Source organism: Meleagris gallopavo, chromosome 10, assembly GCF_000146605.3.
Source record: "Meleagris gallopavo isolate NT-WF06-2002-E0010 breed Aviagen turkey brand Nicholas breeding stock chromosome 10, Turkey_5.1, whole genome shotgun sequence".
NCBI classification, from domain to species: Eukaryota; Metazoa; Chordata; class Aves; order Galliformes; family Phasianidae; genus Meleagris; species Meleagris gallopavo.
Window position 1 is genome coordinate 22,206,851 of NC_015020.2, and position 17,066 is coordinate 22,223,916.

Consider the following 17,066-nt stretch of genomic DNA (forward strand, 5'->3'; position numbering starts at 1 on the left):
AAAACAACCTTATAATTTTTCTCATTACCCAGAATATAGAAATGAACACAAAAGACTCCCCATACCTCACAGAAGTTTCACAGTGATTATTTTTACACTAAGTAGCATGTAAGTGTAAGAGATGAAATACCAGCACAGCTTGCCAAAGGAATAACATTATTCCCAAACACTGAACTAAAATATGGTGTTACCCGTTTGTAAGCCAGTTACTGCACCTTCAGAGGGCACTCAACAAACACTTTATGTTCTTGTACACTCACAATCTTGAGCACAAGATACTATTAAAGATTCACTTAAGGCTTAAAAAAAAAAAAAGCACTACAGCTCCTTAAGAATTGTAGCTTTTAAAGAAACTACAAAGCAATCAGCTTTTGAAAGCTCTTTTGTCAAACACTGAGAATTCTACCAATCAAAAGCACATTAGCAGATGTCGTGTGCAAATCTCTGCTGCAACACAAGGAGGACAGACCTCAAGCACTTTGGCAACAAAAAGAAATCTGCATTTTAACCCTCCTGCTGACAGCCATAACACTGTTAATTACAACCTGAAGCTTATAGTTGGGAGAGTGTTGCACAAAATAACGGAGCAATAAAAAAAAAAAAAACCACAACATTCTGCACCTGCTTAAAGTATGGAAAATTTATCTGAAACTTTCAACCAAAGTATTTGGATCAACAGTTAACACCTGAGCTAAAGCATCACTTTAACTCCAGGTGCACATCGTAATACCAGCAAAAGAGCAAATTACTTAATAAAGCAGGCAGGCAAGGGGCTTTGACATAACAGTCAAACCTGTGGTAGAAGTTAAGCATGGGAAAACATTAAAAGACTGTGTCTAACCTTTAAAAAATAATGAAAGGCTGTCCATCACCTTCTGGCATTTGCTGAAAGCAACCTCTGCAAAGGGAACAATATAGTTATAACAACTACTATCAAGCTAACACATACAGTTTGTGTATGCTGAGAAAATTAAATGCCTTTGTAATGGGAAACTGAGGTCTCACACTAGATTTGGGCTTTTCCTCTCTTCCTAAACCTTACCAGCCCCTGCTAAGCAATTATTACTGCATAGCTGCTCTGTGAGCCAGTTGTTTCACCACACCACTGTAATGACATCCTGGTCATCTTCTAATCTTTGATTCTACAGCAAAATTCACAGGACTAACAACACTGCAGAGAACAGAAGAAAGAAGATCCAAACATTCTTTCCCCTCATCTTACTGAATTTAGACCATTTAGTTTACCTTATTGTAATTTCCTTGAGATAAAAGTATTGCAGCTACAGCTCAGCACTTCACATACTGTGCAAGTTTTCTTCTGTAGATATCACAGTAACTGGAGTCAGTTTAAAAATGGAACAGTTCATTTTTCAAACTATTTGGACAGGTCTGCTTGCAAATAAAAGGTTTAAAAGATGCTTTTAAAAAAGGCACTTTTCATCAGAAGCTACCAATAATTACATTGCCTCGAAAAAGGTGGGTATGTTGCAAAGGTCCTTCATATCCACCTTAACAGAAAGCTGCTGATCCAACCTTTCATGCACAATATCACTACCTGCAGTTTTTACCAAATACAGTAATGCTTCCTGTATGTTTCTGTGCAGATCAGAACTTGTTTCCCAGGTCACCCTGAAGACAATAAAATCCATGCTGGTAATTTCAAGTAGTATTTGTGTCTTACCAATATCTTTTTACGTACCCATTTTGCTCAGAAGGACCATTTCCATCCTACAGGAGAGTAGCATGTTTTATTCCTTGGCACATCTGTTTCTTATTCTTAAAGTACATGCTTCATCTGAGCTGAAAGTGTTAGCAGCTAAATTTATGAAACACTCAGGGACATTAAGTATCTATGTAAATCTCCACTCAGCCTTCATCAGGAAAAGAATATATGAGGGAAAAACAGTGAAGAATCTAAATGGGAGAGTAAGTCTGATAATCCCAAATGTCACAGTCTTACATAAAATAAGAACTGACACTTTCTCACCTGTAAGTGATATTAAAGGAAGGCAAGATGAATTTTAAGACATTTTATTATACAAAAGATGAACTCTTCCAAAACTGGAAGAGACTTTCTACAATTTTAAGAGTTTCATTCTGCAATTTGTGCTTCCACATGTTTTTTCAACAATATAAGATAAAAAGGCTCAGTAATCCCACTTTCTTCTTATCAGAAGCACCAGACTGTAGCCGTATCAAAATCTGGTATTTATTCTTTATATTCCAAGAACTGCTGAAGTCTTTTCTTATGTTCTGTAGAGACTTGCACTGCACTAAAAACAAACACAGAACATAAAAGTTTTTACATTAAATGTAGTACACCACAATATAAAACCTCATGCCAAAACTAAGTGCACACTGAAATAAACATCTACACTCAAGTTGAAATTTAGAAAACCCACCTGTACGAAAGCCTAGGTTCCAAGAAAAACACACAGAAAAGTAAGTAAGAATCCTTATAAATATCAATTCCTCAACAGCTTCCACTACTAAAAGACAATTATCCCCAGAAAATTCATCTGTTTCTTTATCCATTTAATCATGGCATCATAGAACGTTGTGAGTTGGAAGGGACTCACAAGGATCTCTGTGTCCAACTCCTGGCAGCACAGATAGCGATCTAAAAAAACTAAACCTTATGCCTGACAGCACTGCCAAATGCTTGTTGAACTCTGGCAGCTTGGTGCTATGACCCCTGCCTCTGGGAGCCTGCTCCAGCACCCAGCCACCCTCTCAGTTAAGGTTTTTCCTAACATCCCATCTGAATGACCCCTGATACAGCTTCATGAGCAGCTGTTATTCTTGCAAAGTTGACTTACGTATGAAAGAATCTCAAAATGATTTATCCTGTATACATAGCATTTCCAAACTGAGTGAGATGGGCAGACAGTAAAGAAAGTTTCAGCTCCACACATTCAGACACCAAGTACAGAAGTCAGCCTGCTGTGACAGCAGCTGAGTCAGTCATCAGACAAGCAAGAAGCATTTAGTAAGGCTGCCCAAGATTCTCTTCCTACTAAACAGATAGTTATCTCTAGTCAATTTACTTTTCAGCAGCAAAGATTTAATAATCGAGTTATATTCATGGACCACTTTAAAGTTCATAAAAAAATTCACTAAGGACCCAGAGTTCTTTGAGTAAGTTTCTAGCAGGGCCCATATACATACACAAACATTTTGTAAGGTTCAACAAATTAAAGAAAATAGTAAGATGCCACGTTAGAATCATGTCCTAAAGGGATTTTTGCACAAATGTCCGTTTTCATAGCTCCTGCAGTAACATTTAATTTAAAAATCTAGCAAGTGAGAAATCATGAAGAAAAGTTCTTACTTTAAGTGTTCTCCAAAGACAGTGGTTATCCGGTACAGAGCCGTTTTCAAGGATGCTCTCAGTGCAAATCGTAGTGTTTTGTAGGATGTGTCCACCAGGCTGCCTGAACTCCTGGGAGGTTTGCTAGAAACATGAGGCAGTTTGAAATGTCTGTCTACAACCTAATGGAGAAAAAAAAAAATAGATCAGCTCACTGTCTGTTCAGTTACTTTTAGAACTAACAAAATATTTATTAAACAAAGCTAAGTAAAAAAAAATTCCGACACCACCAAGACACAAAAATATACTGGAAACCAAAGTTGACCTTACATTTCCAGGCCGTCAACATCACCACAATATCAACATCTATGAAATAAGATTCTCTGGTATTAAGTCTAAATGCTAAGCACAGCAGCACAAAACCAATTCTGTTTTGTGTTATATCTTGCTTCCTTCAGAAACATGGGAGGTGCTCCTTGCTCCTTCCCCCAGTACCTCTTCTTGGAATAAACGACTTACACTGAGAAGCTTTAATAACCTCAAAATCCTTTCCAAGAATCTCCACTAAGGAACTGTAAAAATGATTGTATCAAAAAGACACGCATAGCTTTGGAAACAATTTTTTTTTTTAAATTACTCATTTCCAAACATCAACAATTGGAGAGTTTGAGTAATGCCTTAGCATTGCTTTGTGATCTTATCTCTAGTGGTTTGCAAAGCCTCCAAGTGCTGCAGATTGTATGAAGATTTCTGTACAGCCAATTGAAGATAAAGTCCTAAGCAAGCTTAAGATATAGGATATTTGATGCATCCCTGAAACAAGATGTTTAATTTAAAAAGTACTGCATGCTCAATTAAATATTTCAGTAAAAAATGCACTTCCTGCTTCTACATATTAAAGATCTAACAAGGCTTTTATCCAGCTGTTCCATAATGAACATAACAGCAACTGGTTGTTTCGTTTAGATTAACTGAAGATGAGAAGCTATTTACAGCAGTGACAACTTTAATGTTATGACTGGTCAGCACTGCTAAAACACAAAGCTAACAAAACTCCTCCTCTCATAAAGTTGTTCTGTGATAAGGAAAAGTTCACCTCCTGAAGGGTCAGTAAAGTATTCAGGATAGCTGGCAGAGTAGTTTGAACAACTCCAAATTGGTCTTCAGTGAAGGAGGCTGCTACCAAATGAGACAGACCTTTAGGGGGAAAAAAAGTTTGCTACAATTACAGAGTTCTCAACTTGTGATACATTAACAAAGACTACATTTTTCCTGAAGATTCTACTAGCATGGTGTAATTCTTAGGTCTTTCTGCAGCCAGATGACCATTACCTCAGTTCTGGCTTGCTGCAGGGCTAAATCAGTCACTCATCTGACTGCTGCACCATAGCTTGAGGTTAATGATAGGGGAAGAGAGAGATTACATAAAATATTTAGAAGAGGATTGGCTCCCTTTCTGCTCCTCTGATCAGAACTGTCTTTTGATTGATGTCAGGTACAAGTGCTATTTCACAATCCTAGTCATGCAGAAACATTTCCAGACTATTTAAATTTTTGTTCAGTTTATACAAGAACGTTGCTACTCTGAAGAGAAAACTGGATTTAGCTTTTAAACCTCTCTCAGTTTATAATATTAAAAAGCACTGCAGCCTCACTCACCAACCCTTGTTAAGAAAGACACAAACAATACTTCCTGCTCTTCTGCAAAACCATATTTATGATCCTCATCTTCTGACCGTATTTCTTGGCTCGTCACCTTTGATCTGACACAACCTGTCTCATCAGTCCATAAAACATCTAACCTAGGAGGAAGACTGATCTTTGCACAGTGAAATCCAGTAAAGGATTCTAAAAACACAGGTATTTGCTCTTGACATTAAGATAAACAATCAAGAAAATCCTGATGTGCAGCCATGTGCTCGTTGGCTTTTTAAAAATCTCTCTGGACCACTTCTTCCAAATTATTTTTTAACTTACTATTTGAATGCCTGCCTGCCTCCACACCCCCAGCTAACAAAGACAGACACTTCAGGAAGAAAACGTGCTGTAAAAAGAATTTCTTACTGAAAGAAAACATGAAGGTGATAGATAAATGGGTTAATGTGGGAGAAAAGCAACAGAAATCAAATCCAGGAATCACTGCCTCCATGGAACAAACTAAAAGATTGTACGTAGGATTTCAAAACTGAGAAGTGAATGAGATCTTTATTCATGTTATAGAAAAGCAGTTGTATTTTTATCAAAATAGATTCAAAGTTTTCACAGCTTTTATAGTTCCATGAACCATAGGAGCACAAAAGTTTGGGAACAGAAACTGCTTACCTTCCAATGCCCAAATGTGCATCTGGGCATCAGAGAAAACAGCTTGGATGGAGGCTTCTGGATGCTGAGAAGAAATGAAAGCATTCTAAGTGCACAACCTAAAAGTATCACCAAAAATGCAGGTTTCAATTAAATAATACACATTTAAGTTCACACGACTCTCCTCAGAAAAGATCTGCAAGGCTGATGCATTTCAGGAAATGCCCAGAAAAATCTGTAGGAGCTGCCCACAAAGCTCCAGCTAGAAGTGAAAATTCCAAGAGAGAAAGTATATTTGCTAGCTTGTTTTCAAGGGCTAAATAAACACCGTAATCTCTCCATTCCTCTCACGACCTTGTTTGACTCAGTCTCCATTCTAGTCTCCCTGACCAGAGAAGACTGCTGTAGGTGAATAATTCTCACACGTGCAGAAGAGATCTGCATACAAAAATGAGTGAAACCCATAAAAACAAAGATCTACACTAGAGGAGATTTGTTCTGTAAAACTTAAGTTGTTCAGTTTTGTTAAGAGAAGCACTCAACTGGTTTTTTTGTGCAAAAACTAAGCCAAACTTGCACAGTATGAACACTGATACTACTGAAACACTTTACAACTGAAAAGTAGTAGTAAAATTAGCACCAATGTTTCAGAAGGAGAAATTCCCAAAAATCCAGCTACCTTTTTTCCCCACACAGGAAAAATATAAAGCATTCACTTGATACACTAGCCTGACAAAGTACCATTAACTGAATTCTAACCTTAACTAGAGGCTATAGTGAAATAATTGCATTTTTACGTTCTCCGTTGTGTTTTATTATGATACTCCAAGCAAATGCTGCTTATAAACAGCCCAGCTTAACCAAATGTTTATTTTTTTAATACAGGCATAGGATAGTCCTGCTTTAAATATCATAATAAAAACAGCACTGTACTTACAATTAGATTAGAAAAAAGAACTTCTGAATCACAGAACTGCAGGGGTTGGAAGGGACCTCAAGAGACTGAGTCCAACCCCCCTGCTAAAGCAGGTACCCTACCACAGCTCACACAGGCACGTGTCCAGCCAGGTCTTGAGTATCTCTATGTAAGGAGACTCTACACTCTCACTGGGCAGCCCGTTCCAGTGCTGCACCACTCTCACTATAAAGAAGTTATTCCACAAGTTTGTGTGGAATAACTTGAACTTCCTACGTCCAAATTTTAAGCCATTACTCTATATGTCCTATTGCTGTGCACCACCGAGAAGAATCTGGTCTTATCCACTTGCTTCCCACCTCCCTTCAGGTATTTATAAACATTTATCTTTTCCCCTGGCTGAACAGACCCAGGTTCCTCAGTCTCTCCTCATAAGCAGGTGCTCCAGGCCCTTTGTCATCTTTGTGGCCCTCCGCAGGACTCTTTCAAAGAGATCCCTGTCTTTTTTGAGTCGGGGAGCCCAGAGCTGGACACAGAATTCTAAATCATTACTATATGTAAAAGACACACGTTGCAACAGCAGATCTCACACATTCATGCATTTTCTAGACCGTGCTGCTCACTCACAAAACATATGATCATGACTACCTTGCTGAAGAAATACATTATCAGCACTCGTCTTGATAAGAAGTTTTTTATCTGAAAAGAAACACAAACAGAAGTATTTATCAGAAGGCAAGCAAAGTTAAGCCTCCTCACCTCTACCATCTTTTCACAGTGCAAAGAAATTGAGTGTGAGGCAGAATATGTTTCATTAAGTCATGTAAGCTAATTGAAGAAGGAAGTATTCTTTTTTTATTTTTATTTTTTTTTAATGAAAAGTTCTTTCAGCAGAGAGAACACTTAAGCTGTGTTGGCTGTAATCTATCTGTGCTGCAACTTTTACTCTACCTGTTCTTGCTTGTTCTGGAGCCATGTGTAAATAAAACTCGGCTGTACTGCCTCACTGCCAACTCTTGCAACAGAGAGCACTGGGAAGGATTCGTGGTGGGAACCATTCATTTGCAGACCTACAAGAGAAATGCAGTCTGTTCAGAAAACAGGTTTCTGTCACTATCCTCTCACGCTTATAGATCTCTATTGGCATCTACGTCTATGACTACGAGGATAAGAACAAGTTTAGTAGAAAAGTCTTTACCTGAACCTGATGTCCACAGCTTTGGTCCCCTTCGCACGATGAGAGGACTCTGGACTTTTCCATGCCAAGGAGAGTTTAAATCCAGAATTCCCACCTTGCAATTTAAAGCAGGTGAACTGAAAGGTGAACCAATATCAGACCCAGGCGATGCCTTTAAAGGCATTGAGGATGATTTGACCAGGGAAGACATAGAAGCTCTGGGAATAACATTAGATCTCTGTAACTGGAAAGTGATATCTTCTGCCCCCGCAGCTCCTAACAACAGAAATATGCTGCATGTAAATAAACGTGCTGTCAAGACATGGGTTTGTTACTGGATTGCTACTTCAACAACTTGTCAAGAGTTTTCATTAACAGACATTGCTTCCACCTTGATCTTGCAAAGAAATACATATCAACCCGAGCAAGGAGTTTTTAAAAGTTCTTTCCACTTGTTCTCAAACTGATGATGGATTTCCTGAACTTCTCCTTCTGCTAACTAGCATTACAGTGAATTGGATGTATCATCATAAAGCATGCATTTAGTATTCCTAGTATTAGTACTGGAAAACAAGGGTACTTAAGGACAGATCCTAAATAAGAAACAGCAGTTCTTTCTGATTGGTGTGAAACACGTCAGCCACAAATTCCAAGGGAGCAGCAACAGCACTAGAAGAAATTCACCTCTAACAGACCAACTATCCCCTGCTGTTCCCTGGACAGGAGTACGCTTGTGCCCCAGGCACTGACTGCTAAGGGATTCAGTTACCTGCCAGCCCTTGTACTGACAAAGCTCTGCTGCCTAAGTCCAGCATGCAAAACACCTGAAATGCGTGCCGGCCACGTGCAGCTCACGACTCAAACAGGCTCTTCTTCTTTTACCATGATACTCAGCGAACCACATAAACGCGTTCAAAGTCCTTATAACAACAAAAACTAATTTTCTCATCTCAAGGAAACCAAAAGAACAACCACGCCAGTTACAAAGCATCTCCTGGCAGGTCTTACAGTTCTTAGGTTCAGCCATATTCTAATAATAACTCTGATAATTAGACTTTCTTAATTCATGCAAGTGTAGAAGACCATACTGCATCAAATATATAACATCAAGCAAAGTAAACAAAACAAGCACACTCTTTTGAAGCTTTCCATTTGTTTTGGGGATTGAAATGAAATGGGGGTGGGACTTCCTTTTTAAATGCTTCCATTTATTTGCAGAACCCCCTCAACTCATTTTTCCATACAACTTAATTCAGATTACATAGGTGCATTAGTCTATTGGTATTCTCACGCTTTACAAAGCATGAGCATTTCCTCACATACCTGGAGTCTGCGGAGATACTTTCATCTCTTCCACTTGCTGCTTTGCTCTCCCATTTGCTGCTGCAGCTTCCTGCTGCGCAATCAACCTCTGGGTCAGATCAGTCAGAAGACTCAAACACTCCCTTGATATCGCAGACCAGTTGTGTGGGTGCCCACCTAGGAGCATTCACATAAAAGGGAAATGCAGTAGGTATGTTTGATCTCCACAGTATCCTCATATCTATTCTAACAGTGCACATTTGCTCTCAGCAAAAAGCTTCAAAGACTGTAGCACCATTCCGTTTGTAAAAAGCCACAGTGCATTTTTACTGTAGCAGTTTATTTATACTCAAAAGACGACGAAAACATGGACAGACTCCAACCTACTGTCAATTAATAACTCCACAAGACTTCAGTGAAACCCATTAAGCACGTGGGAAATGAGCAGTTTGGTCCATCAGATTTGAAATTAACTGAACAACTAAAATGAACAAAGTAATATCAATGGTAATGGGAAGTGCTTTAGAAGTTGTGCAAACATTAGAGATCCCAGTGATGAGCAACAAAGTTTTCAAACGTTTCTAGGCAGACTCAGCTGCCCTTCTCTGCCATATCTTCATATATAGCAAGAGGCTTGTATACTAAATGAAATCGTGGCCTTTGTTTGCTTTCACAATTCCACTGGTGTCCCACTATTTCTGCTCAATTTAATCTCACATCTGAACACTGGGCTTACATACACCAGTTGGATTATTCAGTTTGGGTTATTTGATAGGTGATGTCACAAGGACCTTGCTTTCAATACTTTAAGGCCTGTGTTTCCTCATGGTCATCGTTTAAATCAAACAACAGGGACTGGTATTTATTGAGTAGATGAAACAATGTGAATACAGACAAGTAAGCATCCTTTTGGAAAAGGCATCACAGGGACATTTTTACTTATGAGGCCTCGTAGCTTACATAGCATACATCATAGCAGTTAAAAAAAAAGACTTGTCAACACATTTGACAAACATTTAATTTAAAAAAAAAATCAACCTGAGCTCTTACCTGGTTGGCTGAGGCTGAAGACCTCCTGACGTCGAACAGGAGAATACTGGGAAAGTAACATCAAGTCTTGTAAGGCTAAAAACTACAGGAAAAGGAAAAGGAAAGGAAAGTGTTTTCACAAGTGCAAATTCCAAGGAGAAATTAAAAACTGTTGTTACCCATAGAAATGCAATTCTAACAAAGATCAAGTTTACACAGACTATGACAAGCCATGTGATGGGGGGGAAAAAAAAAAAGAAAAAAAGAGGCAAAAGACTGCATGTATCCCCAGAAGCAGTTTGGATAGAGTGTCTGAGCAGAGCTTTGGAAAACTTTACTGATATGTTCTTCCTCTGGAGCTAAAATAAATCTAGGATTTTTTTTTTTAATTCAATCTTAATACTAACAGCTCAGAGAAAAAGAGCTCAAGTCTAGAAAGCAAACTGTTTTTGCAAGCCAGAGCTCTTCTGCAGTGTGCCAACAGCACAAAGCCTAACACTGCTTTTTCACATGATTAAGTAATGAATGGGGCAGACCAACGATAACCAGATTTCTCTCACTGCGCAAGACCCAATTATAAATTAGACACTTCAGGCTAATTCATAATCTCAGCAGTTACTAACTATGCTGTGATTGATTCTTCCTCACAGATCCTTTGATAATGTAACAGAGCTTACAGTAGGTCGCAATTCATTTGAATCCCATTTTATCTCTAGCCTTATCAGAGATCAATATAATCATTAAATACAGATCTTCCACGTGCTGGAGAACAACGTTACCTATATTTACACAACACTTTTTATATGAGGTCTTCAATTCTTGATTATTATAAACAGCAAGTTCTACTAATGTCTAACGCAGCCTCACCAAAATTACTGTTTACCACAATGGAAAGAAAAGAAAGCATTAATAACCTTTTGTTTTAGCATCATTACCAACTAACATTATTATTGCAGACATACACCTCACCTTCACCTCTAAATGAGTCCATCTTCACCCTAAAAGTAGTACAGCATGGTGAGCACCAGCAGATGTCACTACTGAACAAGTTTTCACCATTATGACTGCCTCTCTCAGTTCTGCAGCAGTTTCTCTAGCTGCCACACAGCAGATCACCGTTTGAGAATCAGCTTCCCAACACACATCTAACTGGGAAGACTGCAGAAATCCAATTACCTTTATAATGAGCGGAGGGTTGCTGTTTAAGATTTTAGGCAGGCATTGGTCTGTCTCCTCAGCAAAAGTTGGCTGAACAGGAAAGTGATGTGTCTAAAAATAAATATCAGAAGTTGTGTTATACAGTGCAAACCATGAGGGGAAAAAAAAAGCTTAAGAAACACCATATCTGAGTTGGTGCTCATCAGGAATTATGGACTACAAAAGCACATACCCAACTGCTTCAACTTACTACAAACTACCTTGACATTTTTAACAGAAGCAACAACAAAACCAAACAAGCACACAACAAAGGCCACTCCTCACATTTAAAACCAAGGTTTTAGAAAATCCAGCTACCTTTATCTTGAAATGCCCTCCGTGTACCCATACAGCTGGGCAAATCACATGTAGATAGATTACTATCATAATGATAACTGGGAGAAAATCTATTGACACCACAGCCAAAAATAAGAAATTTAACAGCTATATCTGTCTCTTAAGATCAATTCAATGAAAAACTGAGGGGATCTTTTATTAAATGAAATATTTTAGAACTCTCCTCCTACACTGTTTCACTGATAAACTAAGAAAGCCTTAAAATATAAATAACTGCTTATATTGTTATCAAGTATTGCATATTTTTAATACTACATAACATCAATCAGTTCGGGCACAGACTTTGTCAGTTTATTTGCTCAGTGTCACTGAATTCATATTACATATTATCACTTTTTCTCTTCCCCAGCTGCAAAATTGAAATTGATAATAGCAATTGCTGTCAAATGGTTAACAAAACAGCTGTGTGGAACTGATGTAAGCTTAGAGATTCTTTTCCTTGTCACCCCCTCAGCACTTCCCACTCCCACCACCCCCACAACCACAGTTTCAGATTTATTCTAACGTGATTCATTATATATTCAAATGGTCTTTTTTTAGCCACATTAATTTGTAACAGTGATCGAATGAAAATGCAAAAGTGCATTAATTCCCAAGGCTGCTTGAAGTCTATTTTAATACTGCAGCCTGAACTCTTATTAACGTGTCTCTCCTTTGGAGAACTTGGATGCCTTGTTGAAATGTGAGATTTCCAGAGCTTAGCTTGCAGAACATTGACCATCTTTTGTTATCTTTTCTGCTGATAAATTGGACTGAGATCTCGTTTCTGGATATTACCTTCTCACATAACCTGCAGGTGCGTGTCACAAGTTCTTGCTTTTGAAAAGAAAGCATTATCAGTGAAACACTTCAGCACTGTCACAGCATACCAACCTCTGTAGCATAGATCTTGAAGAACAACCACGCAATGTACCAGGTAACCAGAAGAAAAACACCACATAACCAGGCATGGTAAAATAAGGAGAGATCCAATAAGCCAGACAGTGTGTCAAGAGGATGCAATTTACTGCAAATAAATTTGAGAAGATAAAAGTATTTATTATGGAGAACATCTTTAGCAAGCTGCTTATTGTTGATTTTGTTGGTGGTTCTCAAGAAGTTCCATAAAGATGTTATGAGATCACCTCTTTAATTTTCTATTAGAGGTGATTAGATGAAATTAAGGAAAAAACCACATGAAATAAATGACTATAATCACAACTTCAGTCAATTAGGGTATTAAAAGCTGCCATTTCCCTATTTGAAGCGGAATCACAGCAATGTATAAAAATGAAAACAACCTAAAAACACAGAACTGGATAAAAAACACAAATGAGATCTGGAGAGAACGAATACCCTTTCAAATATTTCAGTTTTACAGAGATGAAGGCTATCAAAGAGGATTCCTTACTGCCTAGCTACAAAATGGCTCTTACCAGGGGCTGCTGGCCCTCGTGGGATTTATTTCAGAAGCCTCCAATATTCCCCATGTTCTGGGGTAGGTCAGGAATGGAGCCCTACTATACACAAAGGACCAGTTGCTAAGCTGGACTACCTGAGCAAAGGCAGCTGTTGGCAATATTCTCCTCCAAATTTTCAGCACAAAAATATCAGTACTACCCACCTGTCTATACGAAGATCCATTGTGGTACTTATCCACATCTTTGGGATATAACCTAGGGAACAAAAAATAAACAACACTGAAGGAAGTAAAGCACAGGCAAACACAGGCCAACAAGAAGACTGACGTAGAATGCATATATAAAAGACAAAGAATGGCCTTGTAACACTCGTGCAAAGCAATCTGCCTTTGGGTTTTCTCTCTTCTGTCTCTTAAAAAAATAGGAATGAGAGAATGGAAAAAAAGGTGCCAGGACAACAACTACATGGTGAGAGATGTTGCTCTTGAATTTTATCACTAGCTTCTCAGCATTGGAATACTTGTATTTCTTCTCTATCAAAGGAGCTAATAGTAATTTGATATTCATTTTCACCACAGCTCAGACAGCAGCAGAGTATTTTTATAGATACAGAAGAAACCAATCTTGAAGCAGTTGCCCCAATGGAAAATGCTCTAGCATACTTTGACATCATTTAGAAGTATAACTACAATCCTAACATAAAAGAAACCTTACTGTATTTCACCCAGTTCAACCCAGTTGTGCCCGTCAGTAGAATTTATCATTATCATTTTAAGGAACAAACCTTGATCCTCCCAGAAGGGAGGCAAACTCTTCTCCCCAGTTTTCTCCAAATAACATAAACTGCACTTGGGAATAAAGCCAAAGCGTTTGGTTTTGCTTAGGAAGGAATAGTGGCACTACATACACAGAAGTTGTACTTGCTGCCAATGTTTCAGGTTCTGCTCTGAGACTATTCCCAATACCAGACAATGGAAGGAGTAAGCCAGGCATAGCAATATTTACCCATGTGACAAAAAAAACTGAGTTAAATATATATAAGTTACAAGTAGAAACAAAATTCTTCAATTATACTTTGTTTCCAGGCTTTTATTTTTATACAGATCAGAATGGACACACAAATAGTGGCCAAAGGGTTCCAAAATGCATCCTCTGCAATGCTAGTTGGTTAGAGCTTGGTAGCTCCTCCTACGTGCAGGTTACTTCACAGCTGCCTGCAGTGGAATTTCCTTCCAAGAAGAGAACACCAGAAACAACCCTCTGGAGGAGGATCAATGTTTTGGCACAGTGTCCAAAAACACAGGCTTCAGGTTAGAAAACTATTGTTCCCAGTTGTCTTCTTAGAAAATTGTAATGTTCTTACTCATGTAATATTACCAACTGGGTGAGAAATTCCTCTGTAAGGTGTTAACCTCTTTGGAAAAAGAGACATTTCTCACATGCTAACCAAAATTCTGTAAGGCTTTAAGAATTAATTCCAACTGTCCCCATTCTCACTGTTCTAGAGAGACATTACTTGTCTTTATTTGTTTAAATAAGCCCACACACCTTCAGCAAGAAACTTGAGAGGCTGAAAAAACAGCGTAAATTCCCGGCCTAAAAAATAAAGGAATTCAAAATACAGGAACTCCAACTTCACAAATCCTTACCAAAGAAGTAATACGCAACACAGAAGTTTCTAACCGAGTACAGCGATTCCACACAGCTGTGCTTAATGAGGAGAGGCAAAGATCTTCTGAAACGTAAGTACTTGTATTGCTAGAAACAGAAACAATAGTTTCATATTCTGCATTCAGAACAAACCGGTGAAACAGTTAAAAAAAATAAAAGCCTGCTTTAAAACCCGTAGCCTAGACGAATTAAAACTAATGAGGTGAACAGGAGCAATATTTCTGGGCTGCATTTCACATGTCAGCCTTCACTTTCTCTCTGCTAGATTTCTGCAGAACTGCTAGAGCCCCCTCTAAAGGGATCAGTTCCACAGTAAGACACAAATTAGCTCTGGATGCTGAGTTTAAGCTTAACTCACTGTATGCTCTTCAGACTTGAAAAAATCTGGTACTTCGTCACAACTGATAAATTTCTGTTTTTTTGAAAACAATTACCTAAAAACCCTGAGGATTTTCAGCTTTTAGGTAACCTTTGTTGCTAGTTCCTGATGTTAATAATCAGTTCATGTATATTGCTGCTTTCCTGCAGTTCATCTCCTGCAATGGTCCGCCTTAGTCAGCTTTGAATGTGCAGCAGAGTGCCCTCAGCACTCTGCATCTGTTTGAAAGAGGCTGAGCAGCAAGAAGGAAAGTGAACATTACTGGCACCAAAACATACACTCACTTAACTTTAGTCTACTGGTAAAAGCCCACTGACACCTAATGCTGCCACATTCAAAGATATAAACAATCAAGGCTATTTTTCAATAACTGTTTTGCTTATCTTTCTGCTCAGATCTATAAAACCGCTTACCTGAATGATTGGAAATGGCAAATAATTCATATTGTTAATGAGGTATAAGAGACTGTAACAGTATCCCATGAAAGCACCAGAAAGTAGAAAAAAGAGGTGGTATTCATTTAGGCACATCTGAGGAACAGCATCATCGAGGCTAAAAGAAAAAACTTAATATTATTATTATTTTTTTTTAAATCCAGCATTTGGAATTGAATGAGAAAGTTCACTTCTACTCTCCTGATCAGTACATTGATACAGTGATGGTATCTCAGCATGTCCAACTCCCATTACTTATTTCTGTACTTTATGCATGAGGATACTTCTGATATTTAGGAAGTAAGGCACACCCACCAGAGACTTAGTTCAAATGACAACCAACCTGGCAACTCTCCATCAACAATCCCAACAATTCAGTCATTCTGGGTTTCTGGCCCATTTATTCCCCATGTATTATAATATTTCTCAGTTGAGGCATTTCCTAGCCTTTATTCAAAAATATCAATGCATACTTGCTCATTTTTTGACAGCGCTGAGATTTTAGTCTCTTACATTAAAAAACGGCCATCAGGACATGCTTTTACAACAGCAGCTCTTTCCATAACTTAACACATAGACTTAATTACCTTTCTGAAATCGTGCAGGACACAGCAAGAAATTGGAACCGCCCTTTTGTCATAACTGCAGCGCACCAAGCAACCAACATGCCCATTACAGCATGAGCAACTGAATGGATAACTTGCTGAGGGTGAATTATTTTTCCTATCAGTGCTAATCGAGAGCACGGGATCGATGGCACAACTGTAAATAAAAGACAAAAGTGAATTTTTATTTGCTATCGATAAAACTCCTCATTAAAAAAAAGAAAAAAAAGCCGTCGGCACCAAACTTTCAGTGGGAATCAGTCACCAGATACAGAAAGCAATGCAGAGGGAAGGAGCCGTGAAGCATGCACACATCTGGGCTGCCTCTCCTGCTGCCATCTGAGTCCCCTTCTGACTCAAACACATGATTTTCACACCTTTCCTCGCTCATTGCAGCAGTGATTAAATATAAACTGCTACCTCTATTTAAAATTTACGTGCTGCCTACGTTAATTAAAAGCAAATTTGCAAGAGTTGAATACAAATCTCTCACACCCCCATCCGATTTATAACCGGTACCACAGGCAGTTCAGCATGCAACTCACCTGCATAAAACTCAGCGTTGAAGACGCTTATTACCAGAATCACCACAGACATCAGAAGGATACAAAAGATGACGTGTGAAGTATATAAATCATCGAAAGAATCTAAAGGGAGGAAAGAAACAATCAGCCCTCAGAAGACTGCAGTAACAAACAAACAAGCCCGGCTAGGAAGACCCGCCGCTGAGGAAGCCTGAGGGAGAAGGCGGGCCAGGCAGATCAGGGCAGGGCAGAGCACGTACCGGACAGCCAGCGCAGCGGGCGCAGGGGCTGAACGCCGCTGAGGAGAACGAAGGCCGCGGTGCAGACGGGCAGCAGCAGCACGGACCAGGCGACGGCGGCCGCCAGCCTCCAGCCCAGCACCTGAGGGAGAGGCGGCGTGAAGAGGAGAAGGGTGCGGGGAAGGGAGGGGATGTGCGAGGAAAGGGTCGCGGCGGCACCGCGCT

General features: G+C 39.0%; 1 protein-coding gene across 1 annotated transcript in view; it reads right to left on the bottom strand.

Annotated features, from left to right (window-relative positions):
* Positions 1 to 2,015: 2,015 nt before the first annotated feature.
* The window catches only part of NDC1 (NDC1 transmembrane nucleoporin), a 16,719-nt gene continuing 1,668 nt past the window's right edge, over positions 2,016 to 17,066 (bottom strand). Inside the window, exons 3-19 of the mRNA XM_010716100.3 lie at positions 16,863 to 17,064; positions 16,624 to 16,725; positions 16,061 to 16,235; positions 15,453 to 15,591; positions 14,639 to 14,747; positions 13,193 to 13,244; positions 12,463 to 12,595; positions 11,212 to 11,304; positions 10,057 to 10,138; positions 9,028 to 9,183; positions 7,726 to 7,980; positions 7,479 to 7,597; positions 7,176 to 7,226; positions 5,633 to 5,696; positions 4,407 to 4,507; positions 3,332 to 3,492; positions 2,016 to 2,273 (exon numbers count right to left, since the gene is read on the bottom strand). Of these exons, the coding sequence (XP_010714402.3) occupies positions 2,210 to 2,273; positions 3,332 to 3,492; positions 4,407 to 4,507; positions 5,633 to 5,696; positions 7,176 to 7,226; positions 7,479 to 7,597; positions 7,726 to 7,980; positions 9,028 to 9,183; positions 10,057 to 10,138; positions 11,212 to 11,304; positions 12,463 to 12,595; positions 13,193 to 13,244; positions 14,639 to 14,747; positions 15,453 to 15,591; positions 16,061 to 16,235; positions 16,624 to 16,725; positions 16,863 to 17,064 (2,058 nt within the window). The 3' untranslated portion in view covers positions 2,016 to 2,209. The remainder of the gene's footprint in view (positions 2,274 to 3,331; positions 3,493 to 4,406; positions 4,508 to 5,632; positions 5,697 to 7,175; positions 7,227 to 7,478; positions 7,598 to 7,725; positions 7,981 to 9,027; positions 9,184 to 10,056; positions 10,139 to 11,211; positions 11,305 to 12,462; positions 12,596 to 13,192; positions 13,245 to 14,638; positions 14,748 to 15,452; positions 15,592 to 16,060; positions 16,236 to 16,623; positions 16,726 to 16,862; positions 17,065 to 17,066) is intronic.